Below are 27,009 nucleotides of genomic sequence, written 5' to 3' on the forward strand. Positions count from 1 at the left end.
GACAAACAGCACACCGCCACAGAGCTGTTGCAGGGGATAAGAGACCAGACTGAGCTGTGGCTCTCGCCACTCAACCTACAACCAGGCATGGTTGTGTGTAATAATGGCCGTAACTTGGTGGCGGCTTTAGAGCTCGGCAAGCTCACACACATCCCATGCCTAGCCCACGTCTTAAACTTAGTTGTTCAGCGGTTTCTCAAAACCTACGCCAATTTGCCTGAGCTACTGATGAAGGTGCGCCTTGTGTGTGCACATTTCCGCAAGTCATCGACAGCTTCAGCCGGTCTGCCAATGCTGCAGCAGCGCTTGAAATTGCCAGCTCACCGACTGTTGTGCGAAGTGAGCACGCGCTGGAACTCCGCGTTCCACATGTTGGCCAGGCTTTGTGAGCAGCAGAGGGCAGTAGTGGAATACCAGCTGCTACATGGTCATCGCATTTCCAGTCAGCTTGCGCTAATCAGAAGCGAGGAGTGGGCATGGATGTCTCACCTCTGTGAGGTTTTAAGAAACTTTGAGGAATCAACATAGATGGTGAGCGGCGATAACGCTATTATCAGCGCAACCATCCCACTTCTGTGTCTACTCAAACGCTCGCTGCTCCCAATTAAGGCCGACGCTTTGCATGTGGAAGAGGTGGAAATGGGGGAAGAACACATTACACAGGGTGATAGCCAGATCACCTTCCGTCCGTCTTCTCAGCGCGAATTGGACGATGGAGAGGAGAGGAGAGGAGGAGGAGCAGGAGACGGTTGCCTCTGCTACAGAGGGTAGTACCCATGGAAGTTTAATTCCATCTGTTCAGCGTGGGTGGGCAGAAGAGGAGGAAGAGGATGAGGAGATGGACGACAGCGAAGTCTTGCCTGTTGGTACTCTGGCACACATGGCTGACTTCATGTTAGGCTGCCTTTCCCGTTTCCCGCCCGTTATATGTATTTTAGACAACATTGATTACTGGGTGTTCACCCTACTCGACTCCCGCTACATTCCTCAGGTGGAGAGGACGAGCAAAACGGTTCAATACCAGAAGGTCGTTTTGAAAAAGCGCTCCAAAAATTTCCATCTGACAACGCTGCCGGCAGAGTCCGTATTTCCTTGGGCAACCGAGGAGGGGAGACAAGGGGAACACACAGCAGTTCCAACAGAGCCAGGGCAACACTCTCCAAGGCCGGGGACAGTTTCATGACACTCCGCCAGCAGCCTCATCCTGATGTGCGGCCTAGTGTCACAAGGAGGGAAAAGTTTTGGAAAATGGTGAAGGAGTACGTAGCAGACCATGTCAGCATCCTCAGTGATCCCTCAGTGCCATACAACTACTGGGTGTCCAAGCTGGAAACATGGCACGAACTGGCGCTATACGCCTTGGAGGTGCTGGCCTGCCCTGCTGCCAGTGTTTTGTCTGAGCGGATATTTAGTGCTGCTGGTGGCATTATAACAGATAAGCGTATCCGCCTGTCAACTGAAAATGCTGACAGGTTAACTCTTTTAAAAATGAACAAGGCCTGGATTGCCCTTGACTTCTCGACTCCACCAGAGGAAAGCGGATGAACATAAAGGCACTTTAAATGTGTTGTTTATAATGCACTGAATACACTGTATTCCCATGCACCCCTTCCACCACAAAAAAAGGGTAAATGGTTGAATCTTCCTTTTCTCCTCCTCCTCTTCCATCATATCAACATGCTTATTTGTCACATATAATGCCCTCGCATCTAATTTTTTACAGGGTCAGCTCACCCGCAGGCCCTCTCATCAAATTTTTTACAGGGTCAGCTCACCCGCAGGCCCCCACGAAAATCTTTTAGAGGGTCGGCTCACGAGCATGCCCTCACCCATAATGTTTTAGATGGTCACAGCAGCAGACTCTCACCGATAACGTTTTTTAGGGTCACCAGCAGGCCATCAATCATACTTTTTCCGTAGACTGTGTCAGCTGCGGACAGTTAAATTATCCATGCCACATCTGCTGTGTAAAGTGTGCGCAAATAAAATATTAAATCTTTTAGAGGGTTAGGTCACCAACAGGCACTCAGCGAAAATCCTTTCGAGGGTCCGCTCACCAGCAGGCCCTCAGCGGAAATCTTTTCGAGGGTCAGCTCATCAGCAGGCCCTCAGCGAAAATCTTTTCGAGGGTCAGCTCACCTGCAGGCCCTCGTATATCTGTGAGATACAGTGTACCTTTGCCATAGACGCTGCAAACAGTGTCATTTCCTGTGGTACCTCTGCTGTATAACATTTCATCATCCTAAATACCTATGACATTCCCTGTAATTTGTTAGTACTCATTCCAATGACAGGGCCTCTTAAGAGTCCTGTATTGTTATTTATCGTCACTACCTCCCTGAGTCGGGAGTGGTTAATTTGCGCCCCCCGCCTGCCTTTCTTGGAAGTGGTAGCCGTAGCCGTTACTCAGGCTCCCCCTCCAGAAGCGAACCCTTATTCCCCGTTACCCATGGTCACCATGGTAGGCTCATAAAATAAATTTGATAGGGCAGACATCCAAATGAATCCTCGACATCACGGGGACGTGCGATAACCGAGAAGTTAACTAGAGTCAACAAAGCGGCAGTAGGCCCTTGCAAATAATGTTTGAGAGGGTCAGCTCACCATCAGGCCCTCACCTACAAGTCCAGTCTCACTATCCAGGAGTCTAGTCAACACAATCCTCACCACCGGGGGTCACGTAACTACTTAGTACCGAGCAGTATCGTTGGTTATCGGAATGAACCACACAAATCGTCTCGATCCCCCCGCTAACAATGGCCATGCACCAACACCCACAGAATCGAGAAAGAGGTATCAATCTGTCAATCGTTTGGTGTCTGGGCCGGGTGAGGTTTCCCGTGCGTAGTCAAATTAAGCCGCATGCTCCACATCTGGTGGTGCGCTTCCGTCAATTAGTTTAAGTTTCAGCTTTGCAACCATACTTCCCCCGGAACCCAAAGATTTTGTTTTCCCAGAAAATGCTTGGAGGGTAATGGGAATAACGCCACCAGATCGCCTGTGGGATCATCTTCGAACCTCCGACTTTCATTGTTGATTAATAAAAATATTTGTGGCAACAAATGCTTTGGCTGTGGTTCGTCTTGCGCCGGTCCAAGAATTTCACCTCTAGCGGAACAATACGGATGCCACCGGCCGTCCCGAAAATCAAAACATTTTTTGGCTGAACTTGCACTTTATATACAAGTAAATATACAGGAAACAAGGTTTCCTAACAATAATACACACAAAACCAAAGATGAAATCGTTTGTAGAGTAAAAATTGTCAGTCTGTAATAGTGGCGTACTACTCGGACAACATCGGTTCCAGCAGCAAGGTGGGAGTGGAAGATGCATACAGACATCCTCCCCATACTGTTCCCGAACCGTTTCGGTGGTGTTTCCATCAATTTCTGAACTTTTCATATGAACCAGGCACCCTCCCGTCTTCAGAGCAGGGGGTGTCTGGTTTAATGCTCGGGTCCTCACATTGACTTCGATTATACTCGGGTGCTCAGTAGAGCACCCAAGCATCACGATGTGTTCGCCCAGAGCACCCGAGCACTAAGGTGCTTGATCATCACTAATCAGGATACCATAGAGTGAAAAGGTGACATAGTGTGGAGATGGCAGCAGCATCAGGATACCAAAGAGTGGCAAGGTGACATAGTGTGGAGATTGCAGCATCAGGAGACCACAGAGTGGCAAGGTGACATAGTGTGGAGATGGCAGCAGCATCATCAGGAGACCACAAAGTGGCAAGGTGACAGTGTGGAGATGTCAGCAGCATCAGGAGACCAGAGAATGGTAGGGAGACATAGTGTGGAGATGGCAGCAACAGCAGTATACCACAGAGTGGCAAGGTGACATCGTGTGGAGATAGCAGTAGCAGCAGCAACATCAGGAGACCACAGAGTGGCAAGGTGACAATGTGGAGATGGCACAAGCATCAGGATACCACAGAGTGGCAAGGTGACATATTGTGGAGATGACAGCAGCAGCAGGAGGAAACCACAGAGTGGCAAGGTGACATAGTGTGGAGATGGCAGCAGCAGCAGGATACAACAGAGTGGCAAGGTGACATAATGTGGAGATGGCAGCAGCAGCAGGATACCACAGAGTTGCAAGGTGACATAGTGTGTAAATGGCAATAGCAGCATCAGGAGACCACAGATTAACAAGATGACAGCGGGGAGATAGCAGCAGCAGCAGGATACCACGGAGTGGCAAGGTGACATAATGTGGAGTTGGCAGCAGCAGGATACCACAGAGTGGCAAGGTGACATAGTGTGGAGATGGCAGCAGCAGCAGCAACAGGAGACCAAAAAGTGGCAGGGTGACATAGTGGAGATGGCAGCAGCAGCATCAGAAGACCACAGAGTAGCAAGGTGACAGTGTGGAGATGGCGGCAGCTGCAGCATCAGGAGACCAAAAAGTTGCAGGATGACAGTGTTGAGATGGCAGCAGCAGCATCGGGAAACCACAGAGTGGCAAGGTGACATAATTTGGAGATGGCAGCAGCATCAGGCTACCACAGAGTGGCAAAGTGACATAGTGTGGAGATGGCAGCAGCATCAGGATATCACAAAGTGGTAAGGTGACATAGTGTGGAGATGGCAGTAGCAGCATCAGGAGACCAAAAAGTGGCAGGGTGACATAGTGTGGAGATGGCAGCAGCAGCATCAGGAGACCACAGAGTGGCAAGGTGACATAGTGTGGAGATGGCAGCAGCAGCAGGAGGATACCTCAGAGTGGCAAGGTGACATAGTATGGAGATGGCAGCAGCATCAGGAGACCACAGAGTGGCAAGATGACATAATGTGGATATGGCAGCATGAGGATACCACACAGTGGCAAGGTGACATAGTGTGGAGATGGCAGCTAGTGATGGGAGAACATCGGCCGAGACTTTTCTCAAATACGAACACGCGTTCGCGATCAAATGTTCTCGAACAGCGTGTTCGCGGTGGGCCCCATTCACTTTAATGGCAGGCGAACCTGAAAAACCTTCAGGTCATATTTCTAGCCACCAAATACTAGAAGTGCACAAATAGTCCCACAACATGGACAGCAACATACCAGAGGGCGATCAATGGCAAAAATTTCCACAAAAAATATGTATTTTAATTAGGAGCCATTTTTAAGCGTCTTAAAGGGAAACTCTCAAACTGTGCCCTGCTGGAGCCTAGAAATTTTTTCTTTTAGGCCAGTGGAGTACAGGCCCCAAAAATAAGGCATTCACCTGCCAGAAAAGAACAAGTGATTATGTGGCTGGAGTTATATTAGGCAGTCATTAAATAACAATTTTACTATAGGCCAGTGGAGTACAGGCCCCAAAAATTAGGCATTCACCTGACAGAAAAGAACAAGTGATTATGTGGCTGGAGGTACATTAGACGGTCACTGGATAACAATTTTACTGTAGACCAGTACAGGCCTAAAAAATTAGGCATTTACCTGACAGAAAAGAACAAGTGATTATGTGGCTAGATGTACATTAGGCGGTCACTGAATAACAATTTTACTGTAGGCCAGTGGAGTACAGGCCCCAAAAATGAGGCATTTACCTGACAGAAAAGGCCTTTTATGCTGCTGTATATACAGAAGACAAGGACCATTCTTTGTTCTGTGTGGTGGCGGATATGTGTGGGCTGGCTTGAGGAAATTCTATTATACGTGTCAGGGGTCCATGCCAGTTTTTCACTCTTCCTTCTACCTCGACTCTTACCATAGCTGCTTCTTTGAGTCTAAGTCCTGTGGGGTCAGTGTTCTAATTTCTAGAAGTGTTCCCTCTGAATTGACTGCCACCCAAACATCTAACAATGATAAGTTTCGACCTGCTAAAGGACAGTTAGCAGGACAACTATATACCCTGGGCAATATTTAGCTCCCCAACTAGACTAGAGTCAACTTATGGCCCTCAAGGGTATTCTAACTAGACTGGAAGATTTTGCAGAAGGGACACTCCTGGACACAGGGGATTTTAATTTCAACCTAGACCCCCTACTAGATGTTCCTAGGGGATCTTCTCACCTGGCTTTCTCCTACATTAACCATTTTAAATGTATCTTTCATTCACACCAGTTGGATGATGTATGGCACGCTATTCATCAAGTGGGTCGTGATTATACTTTTTAGTCCCTGGGTAGGGATGTTTATTCTCCCATAGACTACTTTTAGAACATTCTGCGGCACCCCATCTCTCCTCCTCCCATAGCGATTCAATTACATTTGCAGATCAAGCTATGCTCCATGTCTCATTGACAACCTCCCTTTCTTTACCTAGGTCCTGGCACTGGCGGTTAAATGAGTCACTTCTGCAAGACCTAGTGGTCTCCCAAAATGTCCACTCGTTCTCAGTCATTATTTTGATGAAAACCCTGTGGAAAACACCTTGCCCCTCAAGGTGTGGGCAGCTCATAAATGTGTGGTTAGGGGGGAATTTTGTGAAACATGGGGCGAGACTGAAGAAACAAGCTGTAAATATTTCTAATCTGCTAAGTGAAATCGTCTCTCTTGAATGCTCACACAAACGGTCACATGCTCTTGCAACTCAGAATGCAGTTTTGTTGGCCCGTAAGATACTTAAAGATAAGCTTGATATTAGGATTAGGGTTCAGTTCTCCGACTAGGGATCGGAGAACCGTGTTACCGGCTCAATCCCGATCCAGTGCTCTGGAGGCGGTGGCAGCGAGAGATGAGCGCTTTCATTGTGGAAGTGCTCATCTCCCTACATTCATCTGTATCGCCGTCCTCAGGACACCAATACAGATGAACGCCGCAGCAGGGCAAGGGGGAGGCGTCTCACTTCCCTGTTCCTCTGATAGGCTGCAGGCCTAATGCCTGCAGCCTATGAGAGGCCGGCGCAGGCAGCGCAATGATGTCATCACGTCTGCCTAAGCTGAGCTTTGTACTGTGCGGGACACAGGCCGGAAGAGGCCTGCATCGCTGCCAGCACGGAGGTAAGTATAAGTGTTTTTTTTTTCTTTTCTGTGCCAATAATGCCCCCAGTTGATGCCCCCATAGTGATGGGGGCATCAACTGGGGGCATTATTGGAACATAATGGGGGACACTATGGGGGCATTACTGTCACATCATGGGAGATGCTATGGGGGCATCTACTGGGGGCATTACTGGCACATCATGGGGGAAACTATGGGGGCATCTAGAGGCACATAATGGTGACTATAGTGGCATCTGCTGGGGTAATTTACACTGGCACATCTGGGAGCATCTACTGGCGGCATTTATACTGGCACATCATGGGGCAATATGGGGCATCTACACTGGCACATCATGAGGGCTAAGGGGGCATCTACTGGAGCATTTACACTGGCACATCATGGAGGCATCTAATGGGGGCATTTAAACTGGCACATCATGGGGACACTATGAGGGCATCTTCTGGGGCATTTATACTGGATCATGGGGGACACTAAGGGGGCATTTATACTGGCACATCTGGGGGCATCTACTGGGGGAATTTACACATCTGAGGGAAACTATGGGGCAACGTATACTGGCACATTATGGGGGCACACTATGGGGGCATATTATAAAGGCACATTATTGGGGCACTAAGAAGGGGCATTTATACTGGTGCATTATTATACAAAATGGCTGCCCTTTATTGTCTTTGATCTTTGTCTTAAGGACTATCAGAATGAGCCCTAATATTCAAGGTCTTCTGGTTTGCTCGAAGATTAGGATTGCCACTTTTCTAGTCCAATGACATCACTCCCTAATATGATGGCAGAATCATAAAAAATCCAAAAAACAGAGGCCCTTGACAAACCTCTCCCAAGCAATGTGGAGTCCACTCTTGCCTCCTCCTTACAATTCCGTTGGAGCTATCAAATATCTAGGTTGGATCCTGAGGGATCTAGGATTGACTTATCAAAGGAACGACATCCCCCTTTTGCACATAATATTGGCTGAACTCCGTAGATAGTTTAAGGGTCTATACATTTGGTTTGGCTGATGTGCTATCTTTAAAATGAATGTCCTCCCTATTAAATTACCACTAAGTTTTTTTTACCTCTATAAATCAGGACCTCACTAAATTTATCTGGGCAGGCAGGAAGGCTAGGTTAGCTCATTCTCTTCTCCACACACTCAAAAAGGGGGATTTCAATCCCTGACTTACATAAATACTACTAAGCCTCCATGCTTCAACGAGTTTTAGATTGGTGTCGGCATATCTCACTGAAGCAATGGATTGCTCTTGTGAATTTGTAAGGCTACTTTCACACTACCGTTCAGAGCGGGTCCGTCTGATGTCTGCTCAGACGGATCCGCTCCTATAATGCAGACGTTTGGATCCGTTCAGAACGGATCCGTCTGCATTATAGCTTAAAAAAAATTCTAAGTGTGAAAGTAGCCTGAACGGATCCGTCCAGACTTTACATTGAAAGTCAATGGGGGACGGATCCGTTTGAAGATTGAGCCATATTGTGTCATCTTCAAACGGATCCGTCCCCATTGACTGACATTGTAAGTCTGGACGGATCCGCTTGCCTCCGCACGGCCAGGCGGACACCCGAACGCTGCAAGCAGCATTCAGGTGTCCGCTTGCTGAGCGGAGCGGAGGCTGAACGCTGCCAGACTGATGCATTCTGAGCGGATCCGCGTCCACTCAGAATGCATTAGGGCAGTACGGATGCGTTCGGGGCCGCTTGTGAGCCCCTTCAAACGGAGCTCAAAAGCAGACACCCGAACGCTAGTGTGAAAGTAGCCTAATCTAAATCAACGCTGTTTCTTCTTCCAACTCCTTCTCTGGCATCTGATCCCACCATAGGCCCACTCTACTGATCTGTCAAAAACTTTACCGGGGGGAAAGATTTTACTATATCCATCTCCACTGTTTTCTATTTTGGGAAAACCTGAATTACCAGCAGGCTCTTTTCAGTCGTCCCATTCAAAATTTGGCGCTCAGTGAGAAAATATTGAGCTTACCATTTTAGAAAATCGTGACAGTGGCTGCTATATTGGGTACTGCTCAACCTTTCTGACCCTTGTCAACTGGGCCCTGTAGTTCTCTTATTTTCTGTCTACTCTCCCCTGACAATCAGTGAATGATAGATCCTTAACTTCATTTGAAAAAGCCTGCATTGGTTCAGGTATTCTATGTTCCTCACTACGATTTCAGACAGCCATACATTGACAACTGGGAGTCCAACCTTGGCATGACCATTTCTTTAGATCAATGTTCTCCACTATTCCATAAAACCCATAAATTCTCTATAGCTAGTAAATACCAAAAAGAAGGCTAGAAGATACTGACCAGGAGGTATTATGTTCCAACATGACAATACAAAATGTTCCCCGCATCCTCCCTCTAATGTGCTGGTGTTGTGACTTAGCAGTGGGCACACTAATATTTTTTGGCAGTGCCACAAGCCCAGATCATTGTGGGAAAGAATACATCTGACTTTCTCTCTTTCCCTTTTCAATACCCAATGCAGAGTTCTTCTTACTGCATCTCTCCTCTTAAGTCTATCATAAGACACTTAGTAAATGTTGTCTTTTCCTGTATACCAGCTCTGTGGAAATCCCCTTCACTGTCTCTATTAGACATACACATGAGCTCTTTGTCAAATCTTGGACCCCTTAGATTCTATCCCAGAGTACAGCTGAGTACCAGACCTTATTGTCTTAGATGGCTTAACTAGGCACCATGTTGTGGTTTCGTAGCCACAAATCTCCCTGCCTTTTTTTTCTCTTTCCTTACTCCTTCCCATCAGTCATATGTTGCTTGTGTTTCTTTGACTTTTGAGATCTACCCACTGAGGCCTATTGGTTGATTTAAAATTGGACTCCCAATTCTCTCTCAGATGTGATAATTCAGGAAGACAATGCAACAGGTCACACAGCTAGAAATGTCTGATATTGGTTGGAAGAGCATGACCATGACTTCCAAGGCCCCCTAATTTCCCACACTTGTCCCCAATTGAGCATCTGTGGGACCACCTCATTTGTTGTTTTCGGTCTATGGATGATACCCCAAGCATCCTCCAGCAGCTGTGGAATGTGCTGCAAACAGCTTGGCTACAGATACCTGTGGCAACTTACCGGGACCTTACTGAAGCACTCCCAGCCTGTCAAGCTGCTGTCTGTGCTGCACATGGCGTTTACCCTGGATATTAACTGGTGGTCATAATAATGTGATTCGATAGAACGGAAATATCTACTTGGTGGAACATTTTGTCCCATTGCTAATTTTCCATGGTGTTGAATAATGCTGTCATTGAGTTGGTCTGCATATCAGTATGTAGTGCCCCAGAGGCTGGTTGCCAATTATCCTTAGTGTCCTCTCCTCTTCTACATAATGTGTATTTGGAAATTAGTTTTTCTATATGTGGCTTTAGCTGGGAAAAATATTCCATGTGTGACTCTCCCATCAAGGCCATCTAGGCTTCAATCGTGCCCTGCTGCACAACTGAATAATGTGTGCAGAACTGCACTCCCAAAGTTACCATTTTACTAGGACTCCTACACATCGTCTATCTCCTCCTTCTTCCATTCAATAGCTGTATATATTACACATGACCTACCCATAACAGTATACCTGGGTTAGATTGCTTAACTTGACAACCATTTTTATTGTGCCAATGTAATCTGAAATCTAGAGACTTCCCCCTCATTCCTTACTCTGCTAGATTTATTTTAAGCTGGCAGCTCATAAAGGCGGGACGGTGTCCTTTCTGCTGTAGCTTTCTACCTGTAACTGTTACAGTTCCTAACAGTAGATACTGTTAGTGGCAGTTGAAGGAGGAAACTGAGCATGTGTGCCCACTTCAGCAATGTTACTGAGGTGGACAGAGTTATCAGAAAAAGAACAAACAGCAGGTGGCGCTGAACAGATGCATGTTATATATTTCTTATTACAGGCAATTAGAAAGATATTCAGGTCCATTTGCTAGTTTCAAAAATATTGAATATTTTACCCCTTTAATTAAAATTTCCTATTTCACTTCTACAGCTCCTATACAGACCTAGGCTAACTTTGGTAACAGCAAATTAACTCTTTATGTTAGCATAAAGCCTACTTTACATTAACGTACATTCAGTAGGTTAGCAAGAACAGATATTAGAAAATATGATGGCAGGATAAGACTGCACAGGAGATTTTTGTTTTGAAGGTCTGCATAGGTGTCGTAGAAACAAAATTACAGATTTACTTTGGCCTTTAAAAAACACATATTTAGGCAATAAAACAACTGAAAAAAAGTCTGGTATATTAAGTAGATATCACCCATGATTGATAAAATGTAATTCATTATGTACCTGGTATTTTTTAGAAGGTTTGATTCCATACTTTTCCAGAACACTAAAAATGAAGCATATGAAACATAATAATAATTTAAAAGAACCCTGTCACCATAAAAATGCAATGTAATCTGTAGGGAACATGTTATAAAGCTGAGCAGATTAAAGTATAGCTTTATGGAAAAAGATTTAGTAAAACTTGTAAGGGTACTTTCACACTAGCATTTTTCTTTTCCAGCATAGAGTTCCGTCCTATGAGCTCTATACCGGAAAAGAACTGATCAGTTTTATCCCCATGCATTCTGAATAGAGAGCATTCCGTTCAGGATGCATCGGGATGTCTTCAATTCAGTCTTTTTGACTGTTCAGGACGGAGATAATACCATTTTCTTCCATAGGAATGTATTAGTGCCGAATCCGGCATTCAAAATACCACAATGACGGATCCGTCCTTCCAGTCTGCGCAGACCGAAAAAAATGTGAAAAAAATTAATGCCTGATCCGTTCTTCCGGATGACACCGGAAAGACGGATCCGGCATTTCAATGCATTTGTAAGACGGATCAGGATCCTGATCTGTCTTACAAATGCCATCAGTTGGCATACGTTTTGACGGATCCGGCAGGAACTTCCGGCGATGGAACTGCCTGCCGGATTACTCTGCCGCAAGTGTGAAAGTACCCTAATTTATTCATTTAAACCTTCTATGTTACAGAGTTACATGGGTAGCTTCATTAGTGGCTGACAACCTGCTTGGTCAGGCAGAGTTAGCTGTCAATCAGGGAGTGTTGTTGGACTGTTACCTGAATGTTGATGGCCATACCAGCCGGTGCTGCTGCACGAGGCATTAGTATAATTATTTCCACTGACATGTTACCAACTCTTTAACTTTTAGTCCGCCTGCTCCTGATGAGGTGCCCGCTACAGGGCACTAGAAACGCATAGAGTAGGGCTGTATGCTATCAGCTAATAGTGAGTTAGCGGTGTACTAGGTGTCCTTGGTGGCTAGAAATACATGGACACCTTGGAGTTCAGTGTTCGGGTTATGTCTATGGACCCTATGTTAGTTTGGTGGTGATATTAGTGGGACTTAAACAATACAACAGTCCTGTTATCAAGGGCCATCAGTTTTTTAGTGTGATTACCCTATGGATAGCTACTGGATAACTGTGACTATCCATAAACAGTGTTACCTATTGTCTGCAGTGTATCCACTTGTATTTACAAACAGTTAAGGAATTGCTATATTTTTACAATGATTTACAATTTTCCTTTTAAACCGTCTTTTCAAGAAGTGAGCAATATTCTATCAGTGACGGTAAACATATTTTTCTTAGCTTATTACCTGAATGTTGCCATACTTTCAAGTGCTTGCTACTTATATGCTATTATATCTCCCTGCACTTACTGACACCTACCAGCAGCAGCTGACATCAGAGATAACTCTGATCCTTTAAACCATCAGATGCATGGGCAGTTGTGACTCCTTCTGTCCTGTCTTCAGATTGGCACCCACCTCCCAAAGTAATTTGGGGGGGGGGCAGATCGGTTGCTATGGCAGCCAGGGACCTTCAGAATGCCGCAGGACGTGCTTTATTACACCTCCTATTATACCCTACCTTGCCAGTATGTGGACATAGCTGCAATTCATAACAATACAGAAGTTAAAGTCCTCTAAGGGTACTCATTAAAACAAAAATGTAAAAATTACCTTAATAGACTTTTCAATGATATTAAAATATTTAAAAAACAAAACTTTACATTTCTTTTATAAAAAAAAATAATTTGGCATTGTTATGTCCAAATGTAAAAAATATTAAAATTTCACATTTATCATGCATGCCAAATGGCGTAATTTTTTTAAAATAATTTGTACCCTTCTCCAAATGTGTGCCTCCTCAAGAGCTCTACAGGCAGTTTTTCCTCCTCATGGCTTGCTGTGCATGTAGTGCATTCTAGATGCTACTAAAGGTTTTACAGTAATATCTGGCCACAGTGTTTGTGGCCTGGAAATGATCCTATAATTTTTTTTTTAGCATTTTTCACAATAACGCAGTTTTTTTTTAACCAGATATTACTTAAAAGTCTATAGTGCTATATAAAACGTGTAGTTTCTGACATTGTTTTTTCAAAATGCACAATGCTCCCGGTATTACATTTTATTGTGGCTTTTTGAAGAAACCCTGTTAATTCAGAGACTGAATATAAAAAACCCATTGGGGAGAATTTATCATACATGCCAGTCTGATATCCACTGCACTGTCAGTGAGTGCACTTAATTTATGACAAGACGTATCTTCCTGCAGTCCGTGCGCCTAGACTGAAAGATTGCGCATGAACACAAAAACCAACCAATTGTACAAACCGTTTCATAAAAACTTATCTGATACCATTAATCATATATGGAATTGATTGATTTAGTATGTATAGCTGCCTATGGCTACAAAATACAAACCATTACCTATCAAGAAGACCAGTCTGCAACACAAACATCATGACTGTAAGCAACTTTATTAAATACCATGATTAAAAACACTGCAGGTGTTATCCATTAAAAGGTATCAAACCTGCAATACTCTTATTTTGTTTCTGAGAGCACTAATCTGGCTTTCTGAAACGCATAGTGGGGTAGGAGCTATCTAGGACTGCGAGACCTTTCTTCTTTATATTTTCTTCAAAACAATAGTTTTTTTTATTATTGCAGATGCATAGTACTTCCTATTGCACTGTATATTTAATAGTTCATTAATCATTTCCCATGTGCTTCCTCTCCAGTGATGCCGCTTTCAATCCAGCGCTGTTTTTAATCTCTTTGTTTATCACACCTATCTTTACATGATTAAAATCGACTGGCACACTATATATCTGGAGTCGAGTAAAGAGTAAAGAGCAGAAGGGGTGGGTGTATTAAAATTTAGTTTATTGCCCTTAACCTCTTAGGGACATATGACATACCGGTACGTCATGATGTCCTGGTACTTAAGGACACATGACGTACCGTTACGTCATGTGTAGTACCGATGAGTAATACTCATACAGCCAATGCATTTCAATACAGAAGTATTTGAAAGCATTGTGAAGGGGATCCGACCCCCAAAAGTTGAAGTCCCAAAGTGGGACAAAAAATAAAGTGAAAAAAAAAAAGTTGCAAAAATAAGGTTTTCCCCCCCAAAAAATTAAAAGTTTCAAGTAAAATAAAACAAAAACATCATTTCCCCCAAATAAAGTAAAAAAACAATAGGGAAAAAAAAGTAAACATATAAGGTATCGCCACGTCCATATCGACCGGCTCTATAAACATATCACATGACCTAATCACATGAACACCGTAAAAAATAAAAAATAAAAACTGTGATAAATAAAAAAAATTTGTCACCTTACATCACTAAAAGTACAACAGCAAGCAATCAAAAAGGCGTATTCCCACCAAAATAGTACCAATCTAACCGTCACCGTCATCCCGCAAAAAAATAGCACCTACCTAAGACAATCGCCCAAAAAAAAAAAAAAAATATGGCTCAGAATATGGAGACACTAAAACATAATTTTTTTTGTTTTAAAAAAGCTGTTATTGTGTGAAACTTAAGTAAATTTAAAAAAGAATACATATTAGGTATCGCCGCATCCGTATAACCTGCTCTATAAAAATATCACATGACCTAACCCCTCAGGTGAACACTGTAAAAAAAATAAAAAAAGAAACGGTGTAAAAAAAGCTATTTTTTGTCAGCTTACATCACAAAAGTGTAATAGCAAACGATGAAAAAGTCATACGCACCCCAAAATAGTGTCAATCAAACCGTCATCTCATCCCGCAAAAATCATACTCTACCCAAGATAATCGCCCAAAAAATGAAAAAACTATGGCTCTCAGACTATGGAGACACTAAAACATGAATTTTTTTGTTTCAAAAATGAAATCATTGTGTACAACTATAAATAAAAAAATTGTATACATATTAGGTATCGCCGCGTCCATGACAACCTACTCTATAAAAATACCACATGAACTAACCTGTCAGATGAATGTTGTAAATAACAAAAAATAAAAACGGTGCGAAAACAGCAATTTCTTGTTACCTTGCCTCACAAAAAGTGTAATATAGAGCAACCAAAAATCATATGTACCCTAAAATAGTACCAAAAAAACTGCCACCCTATCTCGTAGTTTCTAAAATGGGGTCACTATTTTGGAGTTTCTACTCTAGGGGTGCATCAGGGGGGCTTCAAATGGGACATGGTGTCGAAAAACCAGTCCAGCAAAATCTGCCTTCCAAAAACCGTATGGCATTACTTTCCTTCTGTGCCCGGAAAGCAGTTTACGACCACATATGGGGTGTTTCTGTAAACTACAGAATCAGGGCCATAAATAGAGTTTTGTTTGGCTGTTAACCATTGCTTTGTAACTGGCAAAGAAATAATAAAATGGAAAATCTGCCCAAAAAGTGAAATTTTATCTCTATCTTCTATAAATTCTTGTGGAACACTTAAAGGGTTAACAAAGTTTGTAATATCAGTTTTGAATACCTTGAGGGGTGTAGTTTCTAGAATGGGTCATTTTTGGGTGGTTTCTATTACGTAAGCCTCACAAAGTGACTTCAGACCTGAACTGGTTCTTAAAAAGTGGGTTTTTGAAAATTTCTGAAAAATTTCAAGATTTGCTTCTAAACTTCTAAGCCTTGTAACGTCCCCAAAAAATAAAATGTCATTCCCAAAATGATCCAAACATGAAGTAGACATATGGGGAATGTAAATGAATAACAATTTTTGTAGGTATTACTATGTATTATAGAGGTAGAGACATTTTTGGTAAATTTGGTATTCTTTATAAATAAAAATGAATTTTTTTGACTCCATTTTACCAGTGTCATGAAGAACAATATGTGACGAAAAATCAATCTAAGAATGGCTTGGATAAGTCAAAGCATTTTAAAGTTATCACCACATAAAGTAACACTGGTCAGATTTGCAAAAAATGGCCTGGTCCTTAATATGACAATGAGCCCGGTCCTTAAGCAGTTAAAAATAGTAACTTAAAAGTAAATAGAAAAAGAGAACATAGGAAGAAAGTTTTTTCAAAAGGATTTTTTGTTAAAAAGATTTTTTTTTAAATGTCTTGTGGTGGTACAATATTCCAGATCTGCCTTCCTGGGGCTTAAAGAATGAAAGTCTCAGTACATCAGTAGTGCAATTGCCCTTAAGTGGCCCCTTAGTTGGTTGACAGTGAATATAGCCTGTGCATATACGGATATTAGGTTGTGGGCTGATCCGTAATATAATTAATATGGTTGATGGTTGCCTTAACAGGCAAATATAATCCACTGTATAATTGTAGCAGTGGGTTCCTTATGTATCCACAGGGGTATTGAATGGCTGTTTATAGTACACAAAAACTGGTATAAGGCCTCTTTCACACTTGCGTTGTCCGGATCCGGCGTGTACTCCACTTGCCGGAATTACACTCCGGATCCGGAAAAACGCAAGTGTACTGAAAGCATTTGAAGACGGAACCGTCTTCCAAATGCTTTCAGTGTTACTATGGCACCCAGGACGCTATTAAAGTCCTGGTTGCCATAGTAGGAGCGGGGAGCGGGGGAGCGGTATACTTACCGTCCGTGCGGCTCCCCGGGCGCTCCAGAATGACGTCAGAGCGCCCCATGCGCATGGATGACGTGATCCATGCGATCACGTGATCCATGCGCTTGGGGCGCCCTGACGTCACTCTGGAGCGCCCGGGGAGCCGCACGGACGGTAAGTACACTGCTCCCCCGCTCCCCGCTACACTTACCATGGCTGTCAGGACTTTAGCGTCCCGGCAGCCATGGTAACCACTCTGAAAAAGCTAAATGTCGGCTCCGGCAATGCGCCGAAACGACGTTTAGCTTAAGGCCGGATCCGGATCAATGCCTTCCAATGGGCATTAATTCCGGATCCGGCCTTGCGGCAAGTGTTCCGGATTTTTGGCCGGAGCAAAAAGCGCAGCATGCTGCGGTATTTTCTCCGGCCAACAAACGTTCCGTACCGGAACTGAAGACATCCTGATGCATCCTGAACGGATTACTCTCCATTCAGAATGCATTAGGATAATCCTGATCAGGATTCTTCCGGCATAGAGCCCCGACGACGGAACTCTATGCCGGAAGACAATAACGCAGGTGTGAAAGAGCCCTAAATCAAGTGGTAAAGATGGCAAAAACGTATGTAAAATTTTTTAAAAGACTTGTAAAAAAGCTAATAGTAGCAGGCACGTAATGTCTGAGTAACTCCGGTGGCATCCCACACGGAGGCAATACTCTGCCTGCTATTACCTTTGAGCCATCTTCTTTGGATGCGACTGATCCTTTCCTGTGCGTTGTCAGGCTGCATTCTCCGCTCCCGATCTGCGTACGGAGTGCGCGCTGCAAAATCTGCGTCCCACGTGGTCTGGGATCAGTGTCCCACGTGGTCTGAAATTGCTGGTTGTGTGGGTCTGCTGTGGGGGATATGCAGGCTGGTGTGATAATGGGGAAGAGCTTCCTATTGGTAGGGACAAATGCAGCTCTATGAATGGTGAGACCAGAACAAGTACAGGCGATAGTAGATTGGGTGGCTGACAGCGCCTCCAGTTCCTTCACATTGTCTCCCACCCAGTCTCCTGCTGAAAGATCTGAGTTGGCACCTGCAGCCCATGTCCATCAGTCCTTCACCTCACCCCCTTGCAAATAAGCCAAGCAATCTGAGACCTAAGTCATGGAGCCGCCTCTTCTGCTTTTTGATGACTCTGCTAGCAGGGTTTCCCAAGGCCATCCACATAGCCCTGCCCCAGAAGTGGAAGAGATTGAGTGCACCGATGCCCAACCACTTATGTTTCAGGATGAGTACATGGGAGGACCACCGCAGCACATCTCGGATGATGACGAAACACAGGTGCCAACTGCTGTGGCTTTCTGCAGTGTGCAGACCGACAAGGAGGGCAGAAGTGAAGACTGGGTGGAAGATGATGTGGAGGACAATGGGGTCCTCGACCCCACATGGAATCAAGGTCATGCGAGTGACCTGTGTAGTTTGGAGGAAGAGGCGGTGTTCGCACAGAGCCACCAGTACAGCAGAAGAGGGAGCAGGGTGCAAAAGCGAAGCGGCCGTCCCTTAGACAGTACGCCTGCTACTGCCCACCGCAGCAAGGGACCAAGCACAACAAAGCCAGCTCCAAGGAGTTCCCTGGCGTGGCAGTTCTTCAGACAATGTGCTGACGACAAAACACGAGTGGTTTGCACGCTGTGCAATCAGAGCCGGAAGCGAGGCATAAACGTTCTCAACCTGAGCACAACCTGCATGACCAGGTATCCAAGTGCAAAGCACGAGCTGCAGTGGAGTAGACACCTCAAAAACAAAGAAAGGTCTCTGGCTCCTCCTGCTTCCTCTTCTGCTGCAGTCTCTGCCTCTTCATCCACTTCTGGAGTGACCGTGGCACCTGCCACCTTGCAAACAGAGGATCTGCCAGCAGCGCCACCAATTGGGTCACCAAGTATCTTCACAATGTCCCATGGAAGTGTTCAGCTCTCTATCTCCCAAATACTGAGCGAAAGAGGAAGTACCCCCCTATCCACCCACGATCCCTGGACCTGAATGCCAGCATTTAAAAATTCCTGGACTTTGAAAATGCTGTTATTCCGTCTGGTGGAGACGGAGAGTTTTAAAAGCCTTATGGCGGTGGCTGTCCCAAAGTACGTCGTGCCCAGCCACCACAACTTTTCTAGGTGAGCCATCCCTTCCCTGCACAACCAAGTGGGGGACAAAATCAGGTGTGCACTGCGCAACACCATCTGTGGCAAGGTCCACCTAACTACAGATACGTGGACCAGTAAGCACGGTCAGGGGCGTTATATCTCCCTAACAGCACACTGGGTAAAAGCAGTGGCGGCTGGGCCTGAGGCGGATAGCAGTTTGCGTTATGTCCTTCCACCACTGAGGATTGCAGGGCGCTTCTCTTTGCCTCCTGTTGCTTCCTCCTCCTACTCTGCTTCCTCATGCTCTACTGCCTCCTCATCTGGTCAGCGCAACACCTTCACCACCAACTTCCGCACAGCCAGGGGTAAACGACAGCAGGCAGTTTTAAAACTTATCTGTTTGGGGGACAAACCCCACACCGCGTAGGAGCTGTGGACGGGCATGGAACAACAGACCGATGATGGTTGGTGCAAGTGAGCCTGAAGCCCGGCCTGGTGGTGTGCGATAATGGGCAAAATCTCGTAGCAGGTCTGGGACTAGCCGGTTTGACGCACATCCCTTGCCTGGCGCATGTGCTGAATTTGGTGGTGCAGAGGTTCCTTAAAAATTACCCTGATATGTCAGAGCTGCTGCAGAAAGTACGGGCTGTCTGTGCATGCGTTCGGCGTTCTCACGCTGTTGCTGCTCGCCTGTCAGCGCTGCAGCGGAACTCCACCTTGCACATGCTGGCCAGACAGTGTGAGCAGCAACAGGTGATAGTGGAGTTTCAGCTGCAGCACGCACGGGTGAGTCGCTCTGCGGAACAGCACCACTTCACCACCAATGAGTGGGCCTCCATGCGAGACCTGTATTTAGGACTGCAACGATTAATCGAAGTTATCGATAATATTCGATAACTGGATTCGTTGTCAACCAATCCAGTTATCGAATAATCGCCGATACGTTGCTATCTGGGGCGGGAGCGGGCGGTCAGGGTCCTTCATCGGCAGTAACTTTTACTTCAACATTAAATCAGCCCATCTTTATTAACTTACAGTGAAGCTCCAGTAACAGGCAGAGCGGGCGGCGGCGTTACGTCACTTACTCACATGACGCGCCTGCTCCGCCTGCTTCATTCATAAAGTGGGCGGAGCAGGAACGTCACGTGAGTGAGTGACGTTACGCCGCCGCCCGCTCTGCCTGTTACCCGAGCTTAATTGTAAGGTAATAAAGATGGGCTGAGTAAAAGTTACTGCCAGAATAGTCTGCTGTGAGCAGCGGGGTCGGGGCTGTGTATGGCACTGCTATGGGGAGAGGGATCTGTGGATGCCGCTGCTATGTGGAGGAGAATCTGTGCACTGTTATGGGGAGGGGGGGGATCTGTGAATGACACTTTTATGGGGGAGATCTGTGGATGACACATATAGCATAAGATGCTATATAGTGTCATCTATAGATACCCCCATATCAGTGTCATACACAGATCCTTCTCCCCATAACAGTGCACAGATCCCTCTCCCCATAAAAGTGCTATCCACAGATCCCCCTCCCATAACAGTGCCATCCACAGATCCCCCTCCCATAACAGTGCCATCCACAGATCCCCCCCATAACAGTGCCATCCACAGATCCCCCCATAACAGTGCCATCCACAGATCCCCCCCATAACAGTGCCATCCACAGATCCCCCATAACAGTGCCATCCACAGATCCCCCCATAACAGTGCCATCCACAGATCCCCCATAACAGTGCCATCCACAGATCCCCCCCCCATAACAGTGCCATCCACAGATCTCCCCCCCATAACAGTGCCATCCACAGATCTCCCCCCCCCCATAACAGTGCCATCCACAGATCCCCCCATAACAGTGCCATCCACAGATCCCCCCATAACAGTGCCATCCACAGATCCCCCCATAACAGTGCCATCCACAGATCCCCCCATAACAGTGCCATCCACAGATCCCCCCATAACAGTGCCATCCACAGATCCCCCCCATAACAGTGCCATCCACAGATCCCCCCATAACAGTGCCACCCACAGATCCCCCCCACATAACAGTGCCATCCACAGATCCCCCCCCATAACAGTGTCATCCACAGATCCCCCCCATAACAGTCAGTGTCATCCACAGATTCCCCCCCATAACAGTGTCATCCACAGATTTCCCCCCTTAACAGTGCCATCCACAGATTCCCCCTCATAACAGTGCCATCCACAATTTGTTTTAATATGGCCTTTGAACATAATATTTTAAGTAAAATCATATAAACCCCTTTTTTTGTCATTTTGGTGTTTTTCCCGATTAATCGATGAAATTATCGACAACTAATCGATTATTCAAATAATCGTTAGCTGCAGCCCTACCTGTATTCCTTGTAGCGCTGTTTCGAGTACTCTACCAACATGTCCAGTGCCGATGACGCCGTTCTCAGCGTTACTATCCCACTTCTATGCCTCCTTGAAAAAACGCTTTGGGCGATGATGGAAGAGGATGTGGCACTGGAGGAGGAGGAGGAAGAGGGATCATTTCATAGGGTTTCAGGCCAGTCATTCACAAGTGGCTCCAAGGATGGGTTCCTGCACCCACAAACGCCAGGTACACAATTGTCCAGCCAGGGCACAGTTCTGGAGGATGACGAGGTGGAAGATGAGGAGATGGAGGAGGGGGAACCGTGTTCACAGCAGGGTAGCACCCAAACCAGCTCATGGCCATCACTGGTGCGTGGCTGGTGGACACAGACGATACACCTCCCACAGAGGACAGCTTTTCGTTGCCTCTGGGCAGCCTGGCACACATGAGCTATTACATGCTGCAGTGTCTCTGCAAAGACCGCCGAGTTGCCCACATTCTAACTTGTGCTGATTACTGGGTGGCCACGCTGCTGGATCCCCGTTACAAGGACAACGTACGGTCCTTAATTCCCTCGCATGATCATAAGATGTGCGAGTACAAGTGCACACTGGTAGATGCGCTGCTGGTGGCATTCCCACCTGACAGTGGTGGCACAGTGGAAGCACAAGGCGAAGGCAGAGGAGGAGAAGGAGGTCGCCAACGCAGCTGGGGCACCACCAGCACCTCAGATGGCAGGGTTAGCATGGCTGAAATGTGGAAAATCTTTGTCAGCACGCCACAACAACCAGCACCACCAGCTGAAATGGAACGTCTTAGCAGAAGGCAGCATTTCAGCAACATGGTGGAGCAGTATGTGTGCACACGCCTACACGTACTGGATGATGGATCTGCCCCCTTCAACTTCTGGATCTCCAAATTCGGCACCTGGCCTGAGCTTGCCCTTTATGCCTTGGAGGTGCTGGCCTGCCCTGCAGCCAGTGTATTGTCTGAAAGTGTGTTTAGCATGGCAGGAGGCGTTATCACAGACAAGCGCAACCACCTGTCCACAGCCAATGTGGACAAGCTCACGTTCATAAAAAAAAACAGGCATGGATCCCACAGGGCTTGTCCATACCTTGTGCAGAATAGACATGTATACCGGCATTACCCAGCCATTGTTATACTACAGCGCAATTGCTCATTGATGTATTTTTGATATTTCCCACTCTTTTGGGGTGTACCATAATAAAAAAAAAAATATTTAAACCAAAAACCAGTGTTGACTACCTTGTCCTCCTCCACCACTATATCCACCGCCTTCTCAACCTGCTACTCCATATGGACCTCCACCTCATACATCAAGATTATTTTTTGTTAATTTTTATATATTTTATTTTATGTAATTTCACTAATTTGTCTGGGTTACATATCCTAAATTTTGGGCTGTGATATACCCCTGCTCTAAATAGTAGACAGGTTAATGAATTTCACTAATTTTTCTGTTACATAGCTGGGTGACATTCACCAATTTTGGGCTGTGATATACCCCTGCTCTACCTAGTGGACAAGGAAATACATTTCACTAATTCGTCTGTTACATTCTTGGGTGACATTTTACAATTTTTGGCCGTGAAAAAACCCTGTTGTTACGCATAGGTGACAGGGACCTAAATAAAATAAAAATCGTCTATTACATTGTCAGGTGACATTTTACCAATTTTGCTATATACAAACCCCTGCTCTGCATAGGTGACAGGGACCAAAATTTTTAAAAATCATCTGTTCCATTGGTGGGTGACATTAACCCATTTTTGCGGATGAAAAACCACTGCTCTTCATAGGTGACGGGGACTGAAATTTCTAAAATTTGTCTTTAATTGAGCCTTTCATTCGATCCTTCCACTTTAATAACTTGTCCCACATTTCAGCTCGATTACATTGCAGCCATTGACCTCCCTTGGATGTGGTATCCCTTTCTCACGCTCCCTCTCCGGCGTAAAACCCTGATTCGCCGCTAACCATGATGAACATGGTAGGCGCAGAAAAGAACATCGACCCCCGCACTAATGGGTCACCACTGAGGAAGGAGTCAGTGTGAACTCCAAAACGCGTTTGGTGAAAGACCCGCTAACAGAGGACATCGGTCATCAATAGGAAGCGCTTCCCCGCTATCACACCAGCCTGCATATCCCCCACAGCAGACCTGCACAACCAGCGATTTCACGCCACCGGAGTTACTCACACATTACCTGCCTGCTACTAAGATTTTTTTTTACAAGTCTTATGACAAAATTTGTAAAGGTTTTTGCCATCTTTACCACTTGATTTATACCAGTTTTTGTGTTCTAGAAACAGCCATTCAATACCCCTGTGGATACATAAGGAACCCACTACTACAATTATACAGTGGATTATCTTTGCCTGTTCAGGCAACCATCAACCATATTAATTATATTACGGATCAACCCACAACCTAATATCCGTATATGCACAGGCTAGATTGACTGTCAACCAACTAAGGGGCCACTTAAGGGCAATTGCACTACTGATGTACTGAGACTTTCATTCTTTAAAGAGGACCTTTCACTAGAATAAAAAATGTAAACTAAGCATACAGACATGGAGAGCGGCGCCCAGGGATAACAGTAAGTGCAGGGAGATCTCTGGGCGCCGCTCTCCATGTCTGTATGCTTAGTTTACATTTTTTATTCTAGTGAAAGGTCCTCTTTAAGCCCCAGGAAGGCAGATCTGGAATATTGTACCACCACAAGACATTTAAAAAAAAAAAACTTATAAAAAAAGCTTTTTGAAAAAACTTTCTTCCTATGTTCTCTTTTTCTGTTTACTTTTAACTTACTATTTTTAAGGGCAATAAACGAAATTTTAATACACCCACACGTTCTGCTCTTTACTCTTTACACGACTCCAGATATATAGTGTGCCAGTCTGTTTATCACACCTATCTTTACGTAACATTGCCACTGGCTGGGTGAGCCAGTTAGACTTAGAGCACCTTACATGATATTAGACGGGTGAGCATCTGCATAACCCAGTGTCTTTAACTTGATTTTATTCATGTTATTAGTTGGTTACAATCATGATGTTTGTGGTGCAGACAGGTGTTCCTGAGATAGGTGATTGAAAACTGGTGTAAAAGATGATAAATTCACTGCACCCATTGCCCCCGCCTACTCTGACCCTCACCATGCCTCTTTTGGGAAAGTGTCCAGTGCGGCACAGAATCTGGCAGGTTGTTTTGCAAGTGTAACAGCCTGCCGGAGTTCATTATATCAGACATAGCTGGATCCCCATTGACTTTAATGGAATCTGACAGGGGTCTAAAATGCCGGGTTTTGGCCAGACAAGAAGTCCTGCATTCAGCCAAAAGCCAGCATTTCTGTCAGAAACCTTCCGGATCACTGTTGGATCCCATTATACTCAACATGGATCAAAGAGTTTGTGACATTATCCAGCTATGCTGGATATGGCATGCAGCCTGCCAGATCTCACAATTCAAATGTGCCCCTAGTGTGGCAAACTTGGCATGCAGCTTAAATAAAAAAAATAAAAAAAAATCCTGAGTATTTAGCTTTATAAATCAGTTTTGGCTTAAAGAGGACCTTTCATGGGATTATGGGTTACAAACTGGTATGCTTACCAGATAGGGAGGCCCCTACAGATGCCAGCACTTTTTTTTTGTAAAATACCCCTCCGTTCTGGTGCTGTGTCCCCCACTGTTGAGGGTGCCTCATATGTTAATTTAGAGTATCAGTACAGGGAGAAGGAGACGGCAAGGTAGAAAAACAGCTCATCTTCTCCCTGGCTGTACTTCTCTCCGCTGCGATTGGACCGCACTATGAGGCACCAAAAACAGCGGAGGACACAGCACTGAAACGGAGGGGAATTTTAGAAAAAAAAAATTGTTAATACTGATACTTAAAGGGGTTGTCTCACTTCGGCAAGTGACATTTATCATGTACAGAAAGTTAATACAAGCCACTTACTAATCTACTGTCATTACCCATATTGCTTCCTTTGCTGGCTGGATCCATTTTTCCATCACATTACACACTGCTCGCTTCCATGGTTACATCCACCCTGTAATCAATCCATCAGTGTTGGTCGTGCTTGCACACTATATGAAAAAATGCGGGCCTCTCTGGTGACCGGGACCATGGGCACATAGGCTGGTGCTTTTTTCTATAGTGTGCAAGCACTGTTGTAACCATGGAAACGAGCAGTGTATAATATGATAAAAACATGAATCCAGCCAGAAAAGGAGGCAATATTAACAATACATTAGTAAGTGGTTTGTCTCTATATAATAAATGCTATTCTGAAGTGACAACACCCCTTTAAGATATTGGAAGGTTAAAATTTACCTGTTAAGAGCCACTGTCGCATACAGCTCAAGGCCCTTGCTAAAGTATTTGTGCTGGGAGTCCAGAGATGATAAAGATGCTGCACAGGTACCATGCTTTATCCATTCATGTTTCCTATAAAGAAGATTGAAAATAAAAAATTAAATTAAATTCTTGTACACTGTATGTTAGAAAAGGGCAAAAAACAAAAATTGTGACCTCATGGTAAAGGAAATTTTTTTAAATAAATTTAAATACACCACTGAGCAATTGAAAAAAACACTAATAAATAAATCATAATAAAAGAGAAATAGATATAAAAGATACATAAAGATACCAATATGTGTCACATTATGAAATAATTGTGATAATCAAGAAAAATATCAAAAACATGAATATTATAAGTGAGTCTAATAAATAAAATAAATAATAATGGGGAAAAAAAACTTCAAACAATTTATGTAATAATTGGTTGGTGGTGTTTTGTCCCCGATTATATTAATGTGTTTTGGTAATTCTTCTTGATATCACAATTATTTCATAATATGACACTTATAAAAGATACATAAAGATACTAATATATCTATTTCTCTTCTATTAGGATTTATTATTATTTTTTTCAACACAATATGGTTCATACTATAACCTTTGCTATAAATTGGCAATAATGTAGGTATTTGCCTGAGAAAGTAGGCAGACCACCTCCGAAACCTGCCGCGCTTTGCTTGTCTGTTTTTTATTGTTTTAATTGTATTTAATGGTTTATGTGCAATAAATTACAGTTTTACTGTCCAGCACACCAGAAGACCATTTTTTCTGTTTTTGTTTTAACATAAAGTTAATGCAGCCTCCTATTTTCTGTCCTTTTGAAAAATAGGATCTAGAAGGAGAAAAGAAATTAGTGGCTAAGCGACGCACTGGATAGCCATCCTGTTGCATCTTGTTTTATACTTAGGGAAATTTACTAACGCAAATTATGGAACACGCCACATGTGCATTATAATTTTAGACTTTTTAAGCTTCTCAACACTTTTCTGAAATGACGAGAGCAGGGCATCACACAGCCAATTTTTACTATAACCTGCGTCAGAAACTAGCGTAAATTATAGATGAAGGCACACAGCAGGGCAGAGATGCGCCTAGTTTATTAAGTGGCAACTGCCTCTTAATAAATGAGGCGAAGCTCACCCCAGTGCAGGGAGATCAAGACTGGCATATGAATAGAAGCCATATGAAAGGCAGCATGGATTCCTATTCAAAACAATGAGAAGTGGATTTTGCATGGAAATCACCATGGCCCGTGGCTAAAAAACCATGCAGTTTTCATGTCAGTTTTTGCTGCAGTTTTTTGTGCACAAGGCCAGGGGCAGAGAAAAAC

At 44.6% G+C, this 27,009-nt stretch overlaps 1 protein-coding gene across 1 annotated transcript in view; it reads right to left on the reverse strand.

Moving 5' to 3' along the window:
- Positions 1 to 27,009, reverse strand: part of RNASET2 (ribonuclease T2) — a 243,246-nt gene that overhangs the window by 77,542 nt on the left and 138,695 nt on the right. Inside the window, exons 7-8 of the mRNA XM_040429441.1 lie at positions 25,653 to 25,766; positions 11,267 to 11,309 (exon numbers count right to left, since the gene is read on the reverse strand). Of these exons, the coding sequence (XP_040285375.1) occupies positions 11,267 to 11,309; positions 25,653 to 25,766 (157 nt within the window). The remainder of the gene's footprint in view (positions 1 to 11,266; positions 11,310 to 25,652; positions 25,767 to 27,009) is intronic.

This window comes from Bufo bufo, chromosome 4 (assembly GCF_905171765.1).
Source record: "Bufo bufo chromosome 4, aBufBuf1.1, whole genome shotgun sequence".
NCBI classification, from domain to species: Eukaryota; Metazoa; Chordata; class Amphibia; order Anura; family Bufonidae; genus Bufo; species Bufo bufo.